The 16,286-nt window shown below is 40.9% G+C and overlaps 1 protein-coding gene across 3 annotated transcripts in view; it reads left to right on the forward strand.

Moving 5' to 3' along the window:
• The window catches only part of TNNI3K (TNNI3 interacting kinase), a 90,769-nt gene that overhangs the window by 41,962 nt on the left and 32,521 nt on the right, over positions 1-16,286 (forward strand). For all 3 annotated transcript variants that reach the window (XR_012651861.1, XM_075037380.1, XM_075037381.1), the window contains exons 18-19: positions 14,030-14,082; positions 15,505-15,557. Coding sequence is in view for 2 of the 3 variants with exons in the window: in XM_075037380.1 (XP_074893481.1) it covers positions 14,030-14,082; positions 15,505-15,557 (106 nt within the window). In the remaining variant the exon portion in view is untranslated. The remainder of the gene's footprint in view (positions 1-14,029; positions 14,083-15,504; positions 15,558-16,286) is intronic.

Genomic DNA, 16,286 nt, shown 5'->3' on the forward strand with positions numbered 1-16,286 from the left:
CTGTCCTAAAAACTGTTATCCAGTGAATTTGTTCCTCACTTGACTGTTCTTGCTCAGATCTACAACTCTAATATGGGCAAGTTACGCTTTTTTGTTGAGACCATCTATTACTTTCATTTTCCCTTCATCATGTAAGCCATTGCCAACTTTTTCATTTCTTGTTTTCATATACTTTTCACTCTCCTGAATTTACTTAGATCAGTCAACATTTTGATCAATATCATGTAAGCATTGTTGTGTCCCCATTCATACTCTTTTACATTGTAATTTGCTCAGCCCTTCAAAAGCAATGTGCCATGAAGGCATAGTGACTGGTGTATGAAAACCTTGATCTTCAGAGTTACAGGAAGCTTTTGACCTAGCTAAAGCATTTTGTGAATTTCCCCACATTCCCAGGTTGTTTGAAAATCTGTGTTTGTGATGCTAATTTCTAAAAGCCTTGCTTTTTATTTGTTGCACGCAACTGGTGTTCTTCTGCTTCCTCATGTGTTCTTTGCTGAAAATTAAATCAATTGCAATAGCTTCCTTGAATCAGTAAATCAATTTTCAATAGATTCTATACACACTTTTCCTGCTAAATGACATTTTGCAATGGGCAAAAGATATTTTGCCTGCATGATCATGATCTATGTTCTTGTACTGCATCTTGGATATAGTACGTGTCTTTCACTAGCAAAGATTTAAACAGCAAGTATTTTGTCATTGTCCCTAAGCTTGATTCTATCCAACATTTATAGAGCTGTAAAAGATTGTAACTGTGGCAATAGCTCACTTCTCCAGTTATTTTTAAATGTTTCCTCTCTCATCAAGTTTCTGTACCAGGTACAGAACCTCCTCTTTTCTCTAGCAAGTGTGACAGTAATTGAACAGTGTCTTGCTGTTTCAGCTAGATATCCAGCTAGACCTAGTTAAGCGCTGAAGTGGGGAGATGTTATTCCAGCTCTTTTTAGCTTTCCTGGTTGCTAACATCTATGGCAGGTGTCTTGTCCCTGCAGCAATATGTATTTGTATTCTGTGATAGTATCACAGTGGTTTGAAAACAAAATGAATTAGTGTGTAAAAACTCAGGATTTTCTTTTTCTCCTAGAAAAAGTGATACTCACCACACTTCAGCCTATTTCTGAGCTACCTGGAAAAGACAGCTGATTCCTAAGTTGTGGATCTGCTAGGATAAAAGACTAGTGCAGTCGCACTGTGCAGGATCCGAGGGACTGCTGTGCAGAGCTGATCCTGCTCAGGGCAGCCTGTGTGCAAAAGTGTGCTAGCAGCAGCAGCTCTGCTGTGTGGCTCTTTTTCTCCTGACTCCCACATTTAAAGATATTTTAACTCTTCTCAGGCATGTAGATCCTTCCCTGCTAATTAGAGCATCACAGATACCGTCTAAGTAATCCTAATTTGTGCTGCACAACACTGCATCACTACCTCAGTGTTACTGACTTCACAAAATCTTGACATACTTGAGTTGATCTTTCCAAATTGGGGTAAATGTTATGTTTTGTTTAGAACTCACATACTGAGTTCCTTTTTCACTTGGCTGCTGGCTGTGCTTCATCTTGATCAAACATAGAAACAAACAAAGAAAAATAATCAAAGCTTCAGTTTTGTTAATTCCTGGTATCTGTTTTTCACAAGTTTGCCTTCCATTTTATGTACTTACTACAAAGTCTCTCCCAGGAAACTGAGATCCATAAAGCTTTTTCAAAGTTTGAAAGAAAAGCTTGCATCTCCAGACATCCTTCTAGCATAATAATAAATTTTGATCCATTGTTACTGTTCTGTCACAATAACTAGATTTTGCCGAGCCCTTTTAGAGAATCCAGAAATAAATGTTAGCTCTCCTGTACATCCTGAGCTATAACCATGCTCCCTCTTCACTGAGTGTACATTTACTTCTTTTAGCGGTGACTGATAGAGTACTGCCTGCCTCTGCCTTTGTAGTGGTTGTTTTAAAATCACAAATTCAGAAAGGCATATGTCTCACCAAAACCAGTGTGCTTCAGCCTCTGTCATCTGAGGAAATCAGTTCTCAGACTGTCTTCAGGTCCTTTGTAAGACCCACCTTCATCCCTTGCACCCTGCCACTCCTGGGGAACCCTCTGGCAAGCAACCTGATCTGGCCTCGCCAGTGTCTTCTCCCCAGTATGTGAGACAGCCCTGTGTCTCTCCACGCAACGAAGGGAGGGTTGGGGGTGCCAGGTTTCGCAGCACAGTTTCGGGGAAGGCACAGCTGAGGAAAGCGTCCCTTGTATGTACCTTTGACTTCAGGTCCCTGCTCCGTGGCACTGATAGGGCAGCACCAGGCTTCTGTTCTCTGCTGCTCCTGGTGCCACCGGTTTTCCCCAGGGATCACCTGCACCTGGCTGGGGGCCCAGGAGGGCAGATGCTGCCTTGCGTCGCATCGAGATTTGAGAGAGCACCCCAGCTTCAGGACAGTGTGAATGGGAGGCCCAGCTGGGGCATCCTTCACGTTAGGAGGCTTTCTTTGGGGCGTTTCCTCTTAAAACAAAACCAAACACACAAAAAACCAAACATGAAGTACCTGCACCTTCATGTCAGCCACAGGCTCCTCCTCCTTTTGCTGTGTCTCCCTACATGAAAAGGGGTATCTAACCACCCATTAAAACGCTGCCTTCCAGATTTGGTCACAGCCACATATCCACCTGGAATAAAAACCAGTGAAGCAGTCAGAGAAGTAGAAAGGGATAAAGCAGAGCAATCCCATTCCCTACAGCCACATGAAGAAGAAGCAGCCTCTCTCTTTCTGGCTAGTGTATGATCCCAGGATCAGACAGGGGAGCAAGCAGGAGGGAAAGGAAGAGAGGGAAGGTCAAGAGACAGTGTCCTGACCAGCGGAAAATATGACTGTTATGGATGGTAGGAAAGCGAAGAGCTGCTTTGGAAGTGCATCAGACATGCCTCCCCGCAGGTGTAGACAGGCATGACTTCTCTGTCTCTGCGTTGAGGTTGCTGGAAATGACAAATGCCCATGGCGCTGCTTCTAAGCTGAGCAGTTTGCTGACAGGGCAGAGCATGTTGAACACAGCATTGTACCGATGCACGCACAGCCCCAGCACCGGCCTGTCTCCCAAAGGGAAAACAACATCTGTCTGCATCTGCCTGGAGAGGTGCTGCTCAGGAGCAGACTGACTCACCAAGGGCTTTCCTCCATGGGCCTTCTTGAGCCACCCTGCCAGGGTGTCCCCAATTCAGTCACATCCTCTGTCTCCAGTCCTGAATGCATCTGAGAAATCATCACTCAGCTCAGGCCTTATCTCAGCATTTTGAGAAATTACATTTATGTTTATGGTGCACCAATCTTCTGGGTTTTATATTTCTATAAAGAGAAGAGAGAGCAGGGAATCATAGCAAGGGTTTTAAGTCAGGATGTGTTGTGTTAAACTCTTAAATCTGTATTTCTACACCTGAACAAGCACCACAGTTAGGAGAGGTGTTGAAAACCTCAGTTTGCAGGGAGCTCGGTGGGACTCCTGTCCATGAGTCAAAGGACAGGTACTGGCTCATGATTTATTTAGCCTGCTTTCTCTGCTACACAGAGTCTGGTAACATGTGATTCAGAAACACTGCTCAGGGTTTGGAAGGGCAGCACAGAAAGGTTTTTAACTGTTTTGAAAGCCAGACTCTTTAATGTGAATGTTCTGCTCATGTATATGCTTTTGCAGAAAAAAGTCAATATTACAAGAAAAGTAATTTGGACACTGATGAAATCAATAAGTACTATGGCTCACATCAGAAGTTTGTATAGAGTAATATCCCCTGGAATCAATGTCCATTGCAGGATACAACCATTTATAATTTCGCACTGATGTTGCAATGATCCACTGCAAGGTTAAGAATAAAGGATCTCAGAAGCTGTAAATAGAGTGAAGTGAATCAGATCACCTTTTAGTCTAACTAGTAGCTATCCTTACTTGAAAACTATTACCCTTTTTTTTTGCAATTTACTGACCTCAAACTATGGTTTCCCAAACCCTCATACCTTACAGTTCAGCTTCTTTTCTAAAAAACCTTCAATTGAGAGTGTCATGTTGAACAAGACATGAACCTGAAATAATTCTGAAGACTGGAAAACAAACTTGGATTCAAAATAGTCTGTTTCTACACAGCCAGGAATGAAAGCACATAATTTTTCTCATATGGAGGTTATTTTTCAAACACTGTGCTTAGTTTCTTGTTCATCCTGCTCTGCAAATAATAAAACCAAAAAGAATAGTGTTAGTCAACGCTCAGCTTAGGACTGTGAGACATTGTGTGAGTCAACAAACTCAGTCCTCTGCTGTTAGAACCAGCCATTTTAGACTCTGGTATGCATAATTTGGGCTGTAACTTTGGTTGACTAGTGCATACATTTCAGCTGGAACACCACTATGTATTCAAGACTTTAAGGAACAGATAACCTATAAATCTTTTCATAGCTTACCTTCACTTTAAAAGTTTCAAGTGCCCTAGATCTACCAACATCTATCAACTGGCATCTACACCTTCTCTTAGATTATCACAGGAGTTTTATTCTCTTAATGTAAAGTAAGTGCCTTCCAAAACCACTGTGCGCTCTCTCTTCAGACAAGCTTTGCTTTTTTTGTCCAGTGTAGGTGCTCACCTTAGTTTTCAGCCACTGTAAACCCTAATTCCAATTTGAAGTGACATAGTGGTGTGAGTATGACTTATGTTCCTAACTCCTTAGTAACCTCAATTTAGGTATATTAAATAAATGTTACATGTTTGTGTTCAGCTTTCCAAATTATAAGCAACTCTGTCAAACCTTGTGAACGTGGGTCACACCAGGAGTCTTCCCAATTGAAAGTCCTGTAATTCAGGTGGATGGCAATGTGAAAATACTGCAATCCTAAGAATGCAACTGTCTTTCTTTATGGTGCCTAAGAAAACTGTGGTTATGGAATATCTCAAGCAGTAGTGCACAGACTGCACCAAGATTCTGTTACACTGGATGTGTCCTCTCTGTTCTGAGAAAGACCTCTGAAATCACTGGCCTGGCATTTCCAGCCTGCAGAACCGAGAGAGACGCTGGTTCTTTGTCATTGGTTAGCTGCCTTCTGCAAAAGTGCTCATATTTGCTACGCTGATGTAAAAAGAAGGGTCTGTCTATAGCTAGTTCTGACCATGAGTAGCTAAAATTCATTTGTGTATGGGGAGGGAACACTTCAGTTCTGATAACTATGTGCTGTCAAATGTGTCAGCATTGTAGTAAAATGACACATCATTTTGTATACTTAATATAGTATGAAGAAGAAGGGAAGCAGGAAATAAGTGCATTCAAAAGGCATTTGTAGATTCACAGAAGCAAAAGCCCATATATGTATAAATATGCATATAGGTGTTTACTCAGTGCTTGGGGAATTAATGAATTTCCTTAGCAAATCCCTATGTAGTTTGTTGCATAAAGAGCTGCTTGCATGCTGAGCGATTAAAGAGAGGCCACTGGAAAGCTACAGTTAATAAAGTCATGGAATAGTTAAGTTGGGAGGGACCTCCAAGATCATGGAGTCCAAAACCTTCCCCAAAGTTTGACTGACTTCAAAATGAAATGCCTATATGAAATCTAGTAATAGTATACAAAGCTGGCTTCAAACCTTATCTCATTTCACTTCATACAGTAAAACCGACTAGTAGATTAGACTGAGCCCCTTAAAAAACACAGAAGAGAAAACATTTTGGACTAGATTCAATTCTGGTCATTTTGATCGACAGAGCTTCAATCCTTTGCTTCTCTATCCCTCCATAAAGAAGTACCGCAGAAGGGGAAGGACTGCTGCCAACAGCTTTAATTTCAAGTTCCATAGCCCAGTCAAAAGCCATGAAACAGGGACTGGTATTAGGAGAAAGATAGATTTTCAAGATTAAGGTTTTGAAGATTCACTAAGCTGTTATTTGCAGTGTCACAGTACTTGTAAGACCAGTAGTGTCTCCTAAATGACCAGGGAACATGTCTGTCTTTGAGAAATGTAACCAAGAATGTTAAAGAACCTGATTTGATTTAATGCCCACTGCCATTCACTGGGGATTAAAAGATTGTGAGAGGGGAAAAGGGATCTCTCCTGTTTTTTCTGTCTTTCTTATTCCTTTTTTGGTCCATTAAGGATTGGGCACATAAAAAATAAAATAAGATTTAAAAAAGGATATATACCTGATAAAGCCTATTAATCCCAAATGGTTTAGTTCCACAACGTATTGACAAGCACAAGAAACATACAAAACTATCTTAATTTGCAGTGCTATGTAAGATAACAGAGTTGGCAAAAAGAAAATATTACCTGCTCCAACATCTCCCATGCTTTGTAACTGTTTCTCTCTTTCTCTATACTTTTGGCAAAGTAAATATAATTTGAATTATCTCTCCCGGAATTAAGATGTGCATTTAAGCTAAAACAAGTGTTGCCAAAGGGTATAACTGATCCATATCAGAAAGACCCACAATGAAAGAAAATTCAGAGGTAATGTGACATGCTTACAAATTGTGCATTGCACCCCCCTCTAGTGACCAGTCTGTGTATAAACCTTGGTAGGGCTGACGGGAAACCTTACATCTGAAGTATTTTCTAGCAGAGAAGTTATGTTTTTATTTTGTTTTCAGTAAGGCATCAAGTTCATGGAAATTCTCCCTGGGAATTACCAAAATTTTGCTTTTTACATGCAGTTGTTTGACAATTGAAGAATGTAGGCTCCTAGGATTTATCGTAATTTATAATGTGGGCCAGCTTAGAGGATAAATTCAGAATGCAACACTTCAGTCAAGTTATTTAGTTACTTACGGGGAAAAATGTCATTTTCTTTGCACAGCACATTATGAAATGTCTGCTCTCCATCTTAATTCAGGGCAAAATCAAAAGTTGCAACCTTGAAAACTTCTGGAAATACCTGGGCTTATTTCCCAAACCGCTGTATTAAATGAGTCTTTTTCCAAGACCTCTGAGGCTTAATTTTTCTTGGGACATTAACCTAGTCTCTGTTTGTATATTATCAATTTTCTGCAAATGCCTCCATCCCAGTGTCCTTTTGTTAATAAATCTAACACTTATGCATATGCATCTTATGGATAAATCTGAGTGCATAGCAGAAAATCAGCAAGAAGTCCTTGAGCTCTTTGTCATTCTTATGCTGTTGTGTTCTTCTTAGGTAGTTGTGTTGAGATAATAGAGTTTGAGGAGATGGTACAGAATGTCTGCAGTATTTATAAAATAGGTGTAAGTAGAAGATTGCCCAAAAGACTGTGTGTGTATATTCTGCATGAGGTTTTAAGACTTTTCAACCATGGTCAATTAGAGGAATTTTGTTTTGTAGATCATTGTGGTGACATGTCAGTTGCAGATTTATTACACGTTACAAATGTAATGCATGTGCTGGGCACGTGCAAGCTAAAAGCCTTGCAGAGAGGGCTACATATCAGTAGTGTGGGTTATGCTGTAACAGTTCAGAAGATTATGCCAGTACAGTCAAACAGCCTTTTGGCTCCTTCAACATCAGAGCAAAGTAACTGTCTCACCAATGAGGAACACATCTTCTTCTTCCAAAACTCATGATCCGGTTCAGCCACAATTCTTACATCACAGCAAGAATTTGGAGGAGTTGAATGTCCTGTGTTACATGGGAGTTCAGATCAGATCAATGCTGTAGGTCATTGCAGATTTATTCCCTGTTGTCTTTTTCCTAAAACCTCATCCAGTCTTGTTTTAAATGTCACATTGTAAATTGGCTTCTGTCATTTCTCTTGGTGAGTTTATTCTGGAGAAAAACCCTGACTGAGTAAATAACTAATATTAGGTAGTTGCATTTGACTAATGAAAATCATCAATAATTCTGTGGTTCTGAAGTTCTATATTAGCGTTGATTATGCCAGCATCATGACCAACAGGTATATTTATGTATATCACAGGCAGGCCAGAAGAACAAATAAGAAGTGGTAGATATTTTTTTTTTTTAATTCTGTTCATATGGCTGGCCTTTGGCAAATCACAGCTCAGCCCAGATTTACATTTGCTACTGAGCTACAAACTGCTGAAAGAGAAATACCAATGTGGTAACTGTTTCTTAACACTTCCACCACCAAAAGAAGCTATCTGAAGCTTCCAAATAAAATTATGTGTTAGTTATTAAGTGCTACATCAAGCTGTTTTGCCAGAGATTTGGACTCTGGCAAACAAACCCCTCCAGGCTCATTTGGGAAAGCAGTGAATGGGCTGCAATTTGCCCCTTAGATCTCAGCTCAAAACCAAGCAGAAACACTGCCAACAATTACCCTGCCCTACTGCTGACCTTCAAAAGTCAAAATGCTCCCTAAGCTAATAGACATGCAGCCAAAGCAAGATGTGGCTGTGCTGAAAGACATGATCCTCGCTTCCAGATCTCATTAGTGGTCAGGTTTCTTGACTGGGGCAAGGCTGTAGAGGAGAGCGCGGGATGAGCAGTGGTGGGAACTGCATTGCTTGAAGCGAAGAGTAGGCAATGCAAAGATTATCAATACAAATACTCCCTCAGCTAAAAAAAAAACCCGTAATTTCCACTTTGGCCAGTCACGTTTGTGTATTTTAGTGTTCCTCTTCTTGATTTTTCAGGAAATTAATGCTTGGCAAATTTTGTTTCACTGGTGAGCGCACATAAAAATCTATGGAATAATGGCACAGGATGCCCCTTCTGCAGTCTGCTCCACCAGTGAGCAGAGTTTGCTGCAGACCCAGCCAGACTCTCTAGACTTCTTTGCTAAGACCAGAGCAACATATATTAGTGTGCTTAGAGGTGCCCAGCTCTGTCCTCATGTATCAACCACCCTGGAAGCCAATGCATACACACTGATGAGCAGGCATAAGGAAGGCTGCGCTGTTGCAGCCTATTGAATGCACTGTCGGAAATGGGTTCATGCTGCCTCCCTGTCCCGTCAGCCTGGGATCATCTCCAGCAGTGAAGTACGGTGCTTGCAGGTGCAAGCGGCGCAGCTTCACACCACCCCTAAGGAACTGAGTTAAACCCCATCTGTCCCCCCACCATCCTGAGACTCCTTCATTCAGGCAGGAACCCACCCAAACTCTGACCACGTGGAGCTGGAGGTGCGGGGACAGGTACTGGCAGCTGAGGACTTGTGAGTTCAGAGGAACCGCTGCCTTCACCCAGGGTGCATTGAATCACAATGAATTTACCCACATGTCTCACCACTTCAAGAGAAAGAAGCACCTGAAAGTACACAAGTCCTCAATGAAAGTACTGCAGAGCTGCTAAGCACTCCATTCTCATTTCTTGATTACTTTTCTTTATATATGTATCTATTTTTGCAATTGGCTTTCTTCGAGTTACGAAGGAAGGAGTCTGCTTGTGAGCCAAATGCCTTTAAGCCACCTGGCTAGCTCTAGAACAACGACAGCAGCGCTCCAGCACAGCTGGAAGCTGCCTGGCCTGCCTCTTTGGGAGCCTGAAGGCAAAGGCAGAGTGGCCCCTGCTCGCCCACGGCAGCCCCAAGGCTGCGGCTGGGAAGAGAAGGGGCGATCGCACCTCTGCCGCTTGCTGCAAGGGGGTCGTGGCCGAGGGTGAGCCCTGCAGCTGGTCAGAGGCGTGTGAAGGTCCGTTTCTGTTGTTCCTCCTGTGACAAGCGGTGCAGAACTGGGTCCGCTTTCTCCTGTAAATGTGATCTTCAAAAATGATGTAGCAAGGAGCAGAGTGCTGTCTGTTCTGTCATCTGGTTATAGAAAATCATCTGTGCAATTCTCACCCATTTGTCTTAGAAACAGAAATAGTGAGAGATGAGGAATACTATAGAGATAAAGATGATATAAAAACCTGACTGTAATTAGACATTCACTTTGAAACTCTTCTGTAAATTTCAGTTACCAATTGCTGCTTACTTAAGAAATGAAATCTCATTTCTATTTTTTTCAGTTTGGGGTTTTTTTCTTAATGAAATTGCAAAATGATAACTAAGAGCTGAGGCAGAGCGGGAAAGGTTAAGTTTAATTTGTGAGAAACTGATGTTGTGTGCTTAATTTAATGGCTATCTATTTACTCTCAATCTATGACGTATGGCAGAGACAAGAGATTACAGCTATTTGGGTTCTTGGCAATATCCTTTTAGTAACTGCTAAGGAATGAGATATCTCTGAACAAGAGTTTTACTGTATCCCTTTTGGAGGGAAGTAAGTTCCAGCTGCCCTATATGGCTGAATCTCTTTCTGTACAACATTCATCAGGGAGACAGAACCAAGAGCTTGGAAGTCACTTGTTTAAGTATCTGTAGGACACTGATAGCTTCAGGGAGGATACAGTGTCTTCTTCTTTTAGGGTTAGACACCATCATTATCAAATGAAAAGAAAATCAAATTCTTAGAGAACAGAGATTTCAGCAGTGCCTGGACAAGCAGAGAATCCAAAGTGTCCCCAGTGTACACAATGGACTGTACATATGGGCACCTTTACAACACTGTTTCTAACTTGAATGCAGTCTGCAGCGGCTCAGAAACTCTGCTCTTAAATGTGGATAAAATTCAGCCCAATTGTGGTTTTCCTTCTTTGATGGAGCTGATGTTTTTGCTACACATGCTGGCACACTCGGTTCCTCCAAAGCCCTTCCTCTCAACAGGGGTCTCAACCTCAGAAATCCAGAGTACCTTTCTGTAGGCAATGGCCATCCAACTGCCTGGTGATGCTGGAGAAGTGAGGCTCTTGAGCCATGAGTTTCAATCAAGGTGCGATAATTGCGGTGACTTTAGAGGAGCCCTTGTTTTAAGCTCTATATATTACTCTGAGAAAGAAATTCTTCCCTCCTCATCAAAAGCATAAGTTGGGTACTCATTGTAAATGCCAGCCACCTTGGAGAACAGCTCATATATCCGCTTCCCCACTGCATGGGTTGGAATAGTGCCACAGCTCTGTATGCTGACATTCTCCAACTGTCGATGTACATATAGACAGAGACCCATTGATCCAGGGACTGGTTCCAAGTCCCCTGATATATTAATTGAATGAAAGTCTCCCTGGAAATGCCAAATACATAGGAATAGGGTCTGCCCACCATAAGTTCCTACACAGCCAGAATTTCTTCTTATTTCCATTCTGCTGAAGAAGTTAAGTTTATAGAGACTCACCCTCAATATTTTCTTTTCTATCAGCACATATTGCTTCAGACATTAACTTCCAAGTCAACAGAAGGCATTTCCAAATGCCAGCCCCATGTGAAAGATTCCTGAGCTAGTTGGAGGTGAGCTGATACAGCTGTACCAAACACATACCCATACTCCTGCATGAGAATACCAATCCTGAGCAAAAACATTGAATCATAGAGTCATAAAATCATTTAGGTTGGAAAAGACCTTTAAGACCATCGAGTCCAACTGTCAACCCAACACCACTATGCCCACTAAACCACATCCTGAAATTGTTATGTTGTCATGGCAGTCTGCCCAGAAGACTTATCCCTGCCCCTGAGGAGGGCTAATTAGTTCAGGTTGAGCATCCCTCCAGAGCAGATATTCTGCTTGCAAGGCTGGGAACTTCTGTCTTGTTCACTTATATTTGATCTTCTCTAAATCCCCAGAATTCAGGAGTTGACACTTTCCTCACTTGTATCATTTAGTCTTTTATCTGTTGAGCCCAAGTCCAAGAATAAAGTACCCCCAAATGAGAATTGTTTTCCAAATGTAATGTTACTTTTTTCTCTTATTTGAAGCTATCAAGGTGAAAATGTGTAATAAATGCCCATTTGGTTCTTATCTAATCTGAATATCTTCCTTGTCATAGTTTCAGTGTTAGAAATATTCTAGTTTAGTTTGGTTTGGTTTGGTTTGGTTTGCAGCTCTCCTGTCTACCTGCTCACAAGATGAGACTTCTATAAAATGAATGATAAATATTTACAGTCTTATGTCAAAATCTTTTTGTAGTTGTTTTGTTCATACTTGGAAGCTTATTTTTTTAAATCCTCTAGTTAGTAGAAAGGATGCATACGCAGGGTTAGATTTCCTCCCAGACATTATCCATATCCCTCACTGTCTTTGAATAAATAATATGTAAATAAAGTGAAATAATATATAAATAAAGCTGAATTTTCTTCACATTACCTTCAATACATGGGTTTAAACCACCACACAAATCTCATAACTGACCTCTTTGGTTCTAGTAGTTTTAGGACAAATCCAGTAGATTTAACTTTAAGCCTCCAAATATCTCTGCTGACAATCTAAGGTAAAGTTCTGGTTATCCAATCCATTACATTCACTAAGGCCTGCAGTTAGTATGGTTTCAAAGATTTCACAGAAATCAAAACACTTTGATAGGTGTCAGTAGAAGTAATTATTTTTGATAAATGATTTCTCTGATCTCTAGATGTCCTGACAGAGATCGCCCCATACATGTGCTGAGCAAACAAGAATTTTCCTGCATTTATTCCTTTCTTCCTAACTCCAGAAACCACCTGGGGAAAAAATGAAGACTTTATATTGAAATAAAAACCTGACATATACGTCCAACATGACTATAACATTTTCCTGGCTTTTCTTGCTGCCTGCAGTTCAGTTAGAAGACATGAACATGAGCCTCACCCTGGCTGCAGTACACCTGAGATCCGGGGCATTTTCCACGGTGCACAGGTAGTTCCAGCTGTAGCACCTGGAGTTGGGGTGAGCAGAGGCAGGGAACAGACACAGGTTACCTCTGCAGCCCTCGCACGGTAACTCCAACATTTTGCGGAAGCGCTGGGCTGCACAACATTCTTGTCTGTGAAATCCTGCTTGGTTAAACCACAGCTTCAGCCACAGTCCTGAGCAGCGTGGGCTCCACTCTCTGCAGCACACCAGCCATCGCCCCAAATCCTTCCTTGCTACCGTTCATAGTTGCAACCACGTCTCCAGGGATGTTAATTCCATGGTACGGACCAGTTTGCCTAGGGAGCTTTGGAAGGAGATGCCGCCAAGAGGTTCCACTACCACAGTCAAAACGCACTGTAATTTTTGCAAGAGTAATTTTTAAGGGTAAATGCAAAATGTGGTTCTTTTGATGTCCAATAATGAACAATACTTTATGCTTGCAATTATGACCATCACACAATGACAAGGAATATGCATTTCATGGACAACAAGGTAAATCACTAAGTGGTCCTGACTTATTAAGCAGATGGACATCTGGCACTTTACCTGAGACTCAGTTCAGGTCCAAAGTAACTTAGCATACATCATCAGTTGTACTCTGCTAGCTCTCAAAGATGTTATAAAAGGGACACTGTAGAACTGGGACACAAATGGAGGGCAGGACTTAAATCTTACCTCTAGCAACTGACAAATCTCCCTTAGTGCGAACAGAGAGAAGCTTTCATCCTAGATGCTGACATAAGCTACAGGATGAATGACGTGTCTTCTTTTCATAAACAAATGGAGATATTTTAAGAAATAAAGTACCTTTGTCTCATGAAAGTAACATTTGCATTATTAAGTGTGGTTATTACATTGAGTAGGACTTACCATTGTGTTATCTCCCCCCCCCCCCCCCCCAGCTTAATGGATTTCTTATGGCTTCTAGTGATCTATTCCATATGGACTCTTCAGATCTGTTCCTTCCCTTCTATGCATTGGCATAAGTTAGGAATTACCACTATGAATTTACACTTATCTAAGCCTTAAAACAGAAAAGAATCAATCCATGTAATTTTATTTAAAAGCCATCACTGTGTTGATATTCAAATATCATCTTTTTCACTTCATCACTGAGATCCAGTGCACATATTGAATAAAGCTGTTATACTTGATCTATAACTAATTACAGAAATTGTTTTGCTCTAGTATTGATTAGAAACTGACATTCTCATTTATGAAGCTATTGGATTTGCCTTCTCAGAGCTAATGTGTACTTTATAATAATAAATATGAGATGTAGCTAAAAGTGGTTTATCTATGGACATTTATCTACTTAAGCAGATGATTTGAACTCCTCAAGAATTTAGCTATGAACCAAAAACTGTAAAATTTTTACCATCTTTAAGACACTATTAAACAATTACCTATAATAATTTGGGTTTTTTCCCCAGTCACAATATTCTTCTGTATGAGGATGGTCATGCAGTTGTTGCTGATTTTGGAGGTAAGGAGTTTTTATTAAACATTTATAAATTAACCTCAAATTCTCTAAAACTAAACATGTGCTGACTAAGAAAATGCTGACGAGGTTGCTCTTCATTTTGTTATTATGAGAGGACACAAAAGGCTTTTAGGGATGAGAATACCCCTATTTTTTGTCTCATCTAAGTTAGCAGGTGCTGTGGAGTACCCCACTGTTTACCTGAGTAGGAAGCCCAGATGATAGCGAGATGGATGCATCTCAGTTTGAGTAAGTTCTAGCAGTAGGTTAGAGGAAGAAGTTGAGTGAGAAATGCCTGTAATAGAAGATGTGCCCTCCTCTTTCATGGCAAGTGGTTAGGATCTGAGGATGGTGTTCTTGTGCAAGTCTGCCTGTTGGCAGCAAAGCCCCGTGGCAATAGGAGAGGTTTCTTTCATTTTAGTTAAAAGAGCAGAATGTAGTTCATTATTTCAGTTATGGACCTTAGTAACTTTGTGTCCAAAATTAGACTAGGCTATATTTTCTGAATCTGGATTTTGTGCATTCTCTTGGTGTTTATCAGTCAGGCTCCATGGGAGTACATTCTTCTTGGTGCAAGGGTAGAGTTTAGGGAGCTTGGTTTGATCTAACTCCTTAGGAACCACTTGACTTAAGACATGGCCATTGTTACTGTGCAATATCACCACAGATGTGATCAGCAGAGAAGCATGAATGTCAGCTTAACACAGGAGGAGGAAGGTGGCAGGATGACCATATCTGTGAGGGACCCAGTGCTGACCCACACCTGCTGTTATCCAGCCTGCTGAAGCAAGAAAATAGCAGAAGGCTTGGACCACTTGGGAGTAGCTGCTTGTCTGGGGCATTGCTGACAATACCCTTAGTCATGCAGATGCATGCTTAAGTGTATTTTTCTGATATGTCAAAGGCGTCTAAGTCCTGCTTGGGGACTTATTTATGTATCACAAAATGTAGCATATACCACCTTCACTATATTCATGCAAGATCTTGCTATTTTTAGGTGGGCTGCTTTTCTGACATTAAATAAGACTGACAGGCTTCTGTGGCATTGCATTTTAATGCAGGGCTCAGCGACTGTTCGTTGTAAATCTAGATGCAGTTATATTAACCAGTACAAATAACCATGAGGTCACAAATTCTGAGCTGGATCCTCAGCTGCTGTAAACTGCTATTAATGTCGATGGAGCTTTGTAGATTTATGCCAGCGCTGAATTTGGTATGCAGGTCTCAGAAGCCTCATTGTCTGTACACATCCTTGTTGAAAAACAGCTATCACAGTTCTCCTGGACTCTCAAAACCCCAGAGTTATTAAAAAAAAAAAAAAACAACAAAACCAAAATACTTTTTACCAAGACTTTTGCATAATAAGGTGGATATCTGTATTGGGTTGACAGTAATTTGTTGTTGTTGTTGTTCTGTGTGTTTCAGAATCTAGATTTTTGCAATCCGTGGATGAAGACAATATGACAAAACAACCTGGGGTTTGTTTCTTGTTTTGTTCCATATAACTAGCATAAAACATACAAGCAAAGTCAGTTTAGGAGAAAACTACATTAGAAATATTTTTCTTGGGAAAGATGAACTGGTATAGTATTTTATCTCTCTTAATGTTTCTTTGTTTTTTTTTTTCTTTAAGCCTCTTTAATAGCAGAGATGAGTGAATATATAGTGTCTGCAACAGAGAATAATGCTTTATAGGCTTGTCACTGGAACTCTATTGCCCCCCCTCCCCCTCAAATCCTTAGTAAAGTGTCAATTTTTTAATCCGCTCTTCCCCACTCACATACACACATTGCTGGCAGGTGGTTCCTATTTCAAATAGGGAATTAGTTATTTGACACTGATTTTTCTTTCAGAGTTCTTTTCTCCATTACAAGCCTATTGGTCACAGAGAGTCAGCTTTACAAGACAGTATTGTTGTCTTCTTAAGCGCACACAGGTGCATTCTGTGTGTCACTCCATGGTCATGAAAGTTTGCATCATCATAATGACTAATTGTGGAATAGGATGGGTGGTGCTAAAGCCAGGGTTTGGCAATCATCTTTTTAACAAATCGTAATACACTCTCACTCTATGAGGAGTGAGCACTGCTGCTGCAGACCTAGATCCTGCCAGGGTTTGATGATGTCTCACTGAGAAGGGCTGTCTTGTAAAGAATGTGGATTAAGTTACTGAAGTGCAAGGAATCTGCAAAAACACCTGAACTCGTC

Source organism: Buteo buteo, chromosome 10, assembly GCF_964188355.1.
Source record: "Buteo buteo chromosome 10, bButBut1.hap1.1, whole genome shotgun sequence".
NCBI lineage: Eukaryota > Metazoa > Chordata > Aves > Accipitriformes > Accipitridae > Buteo > Buteo buteo.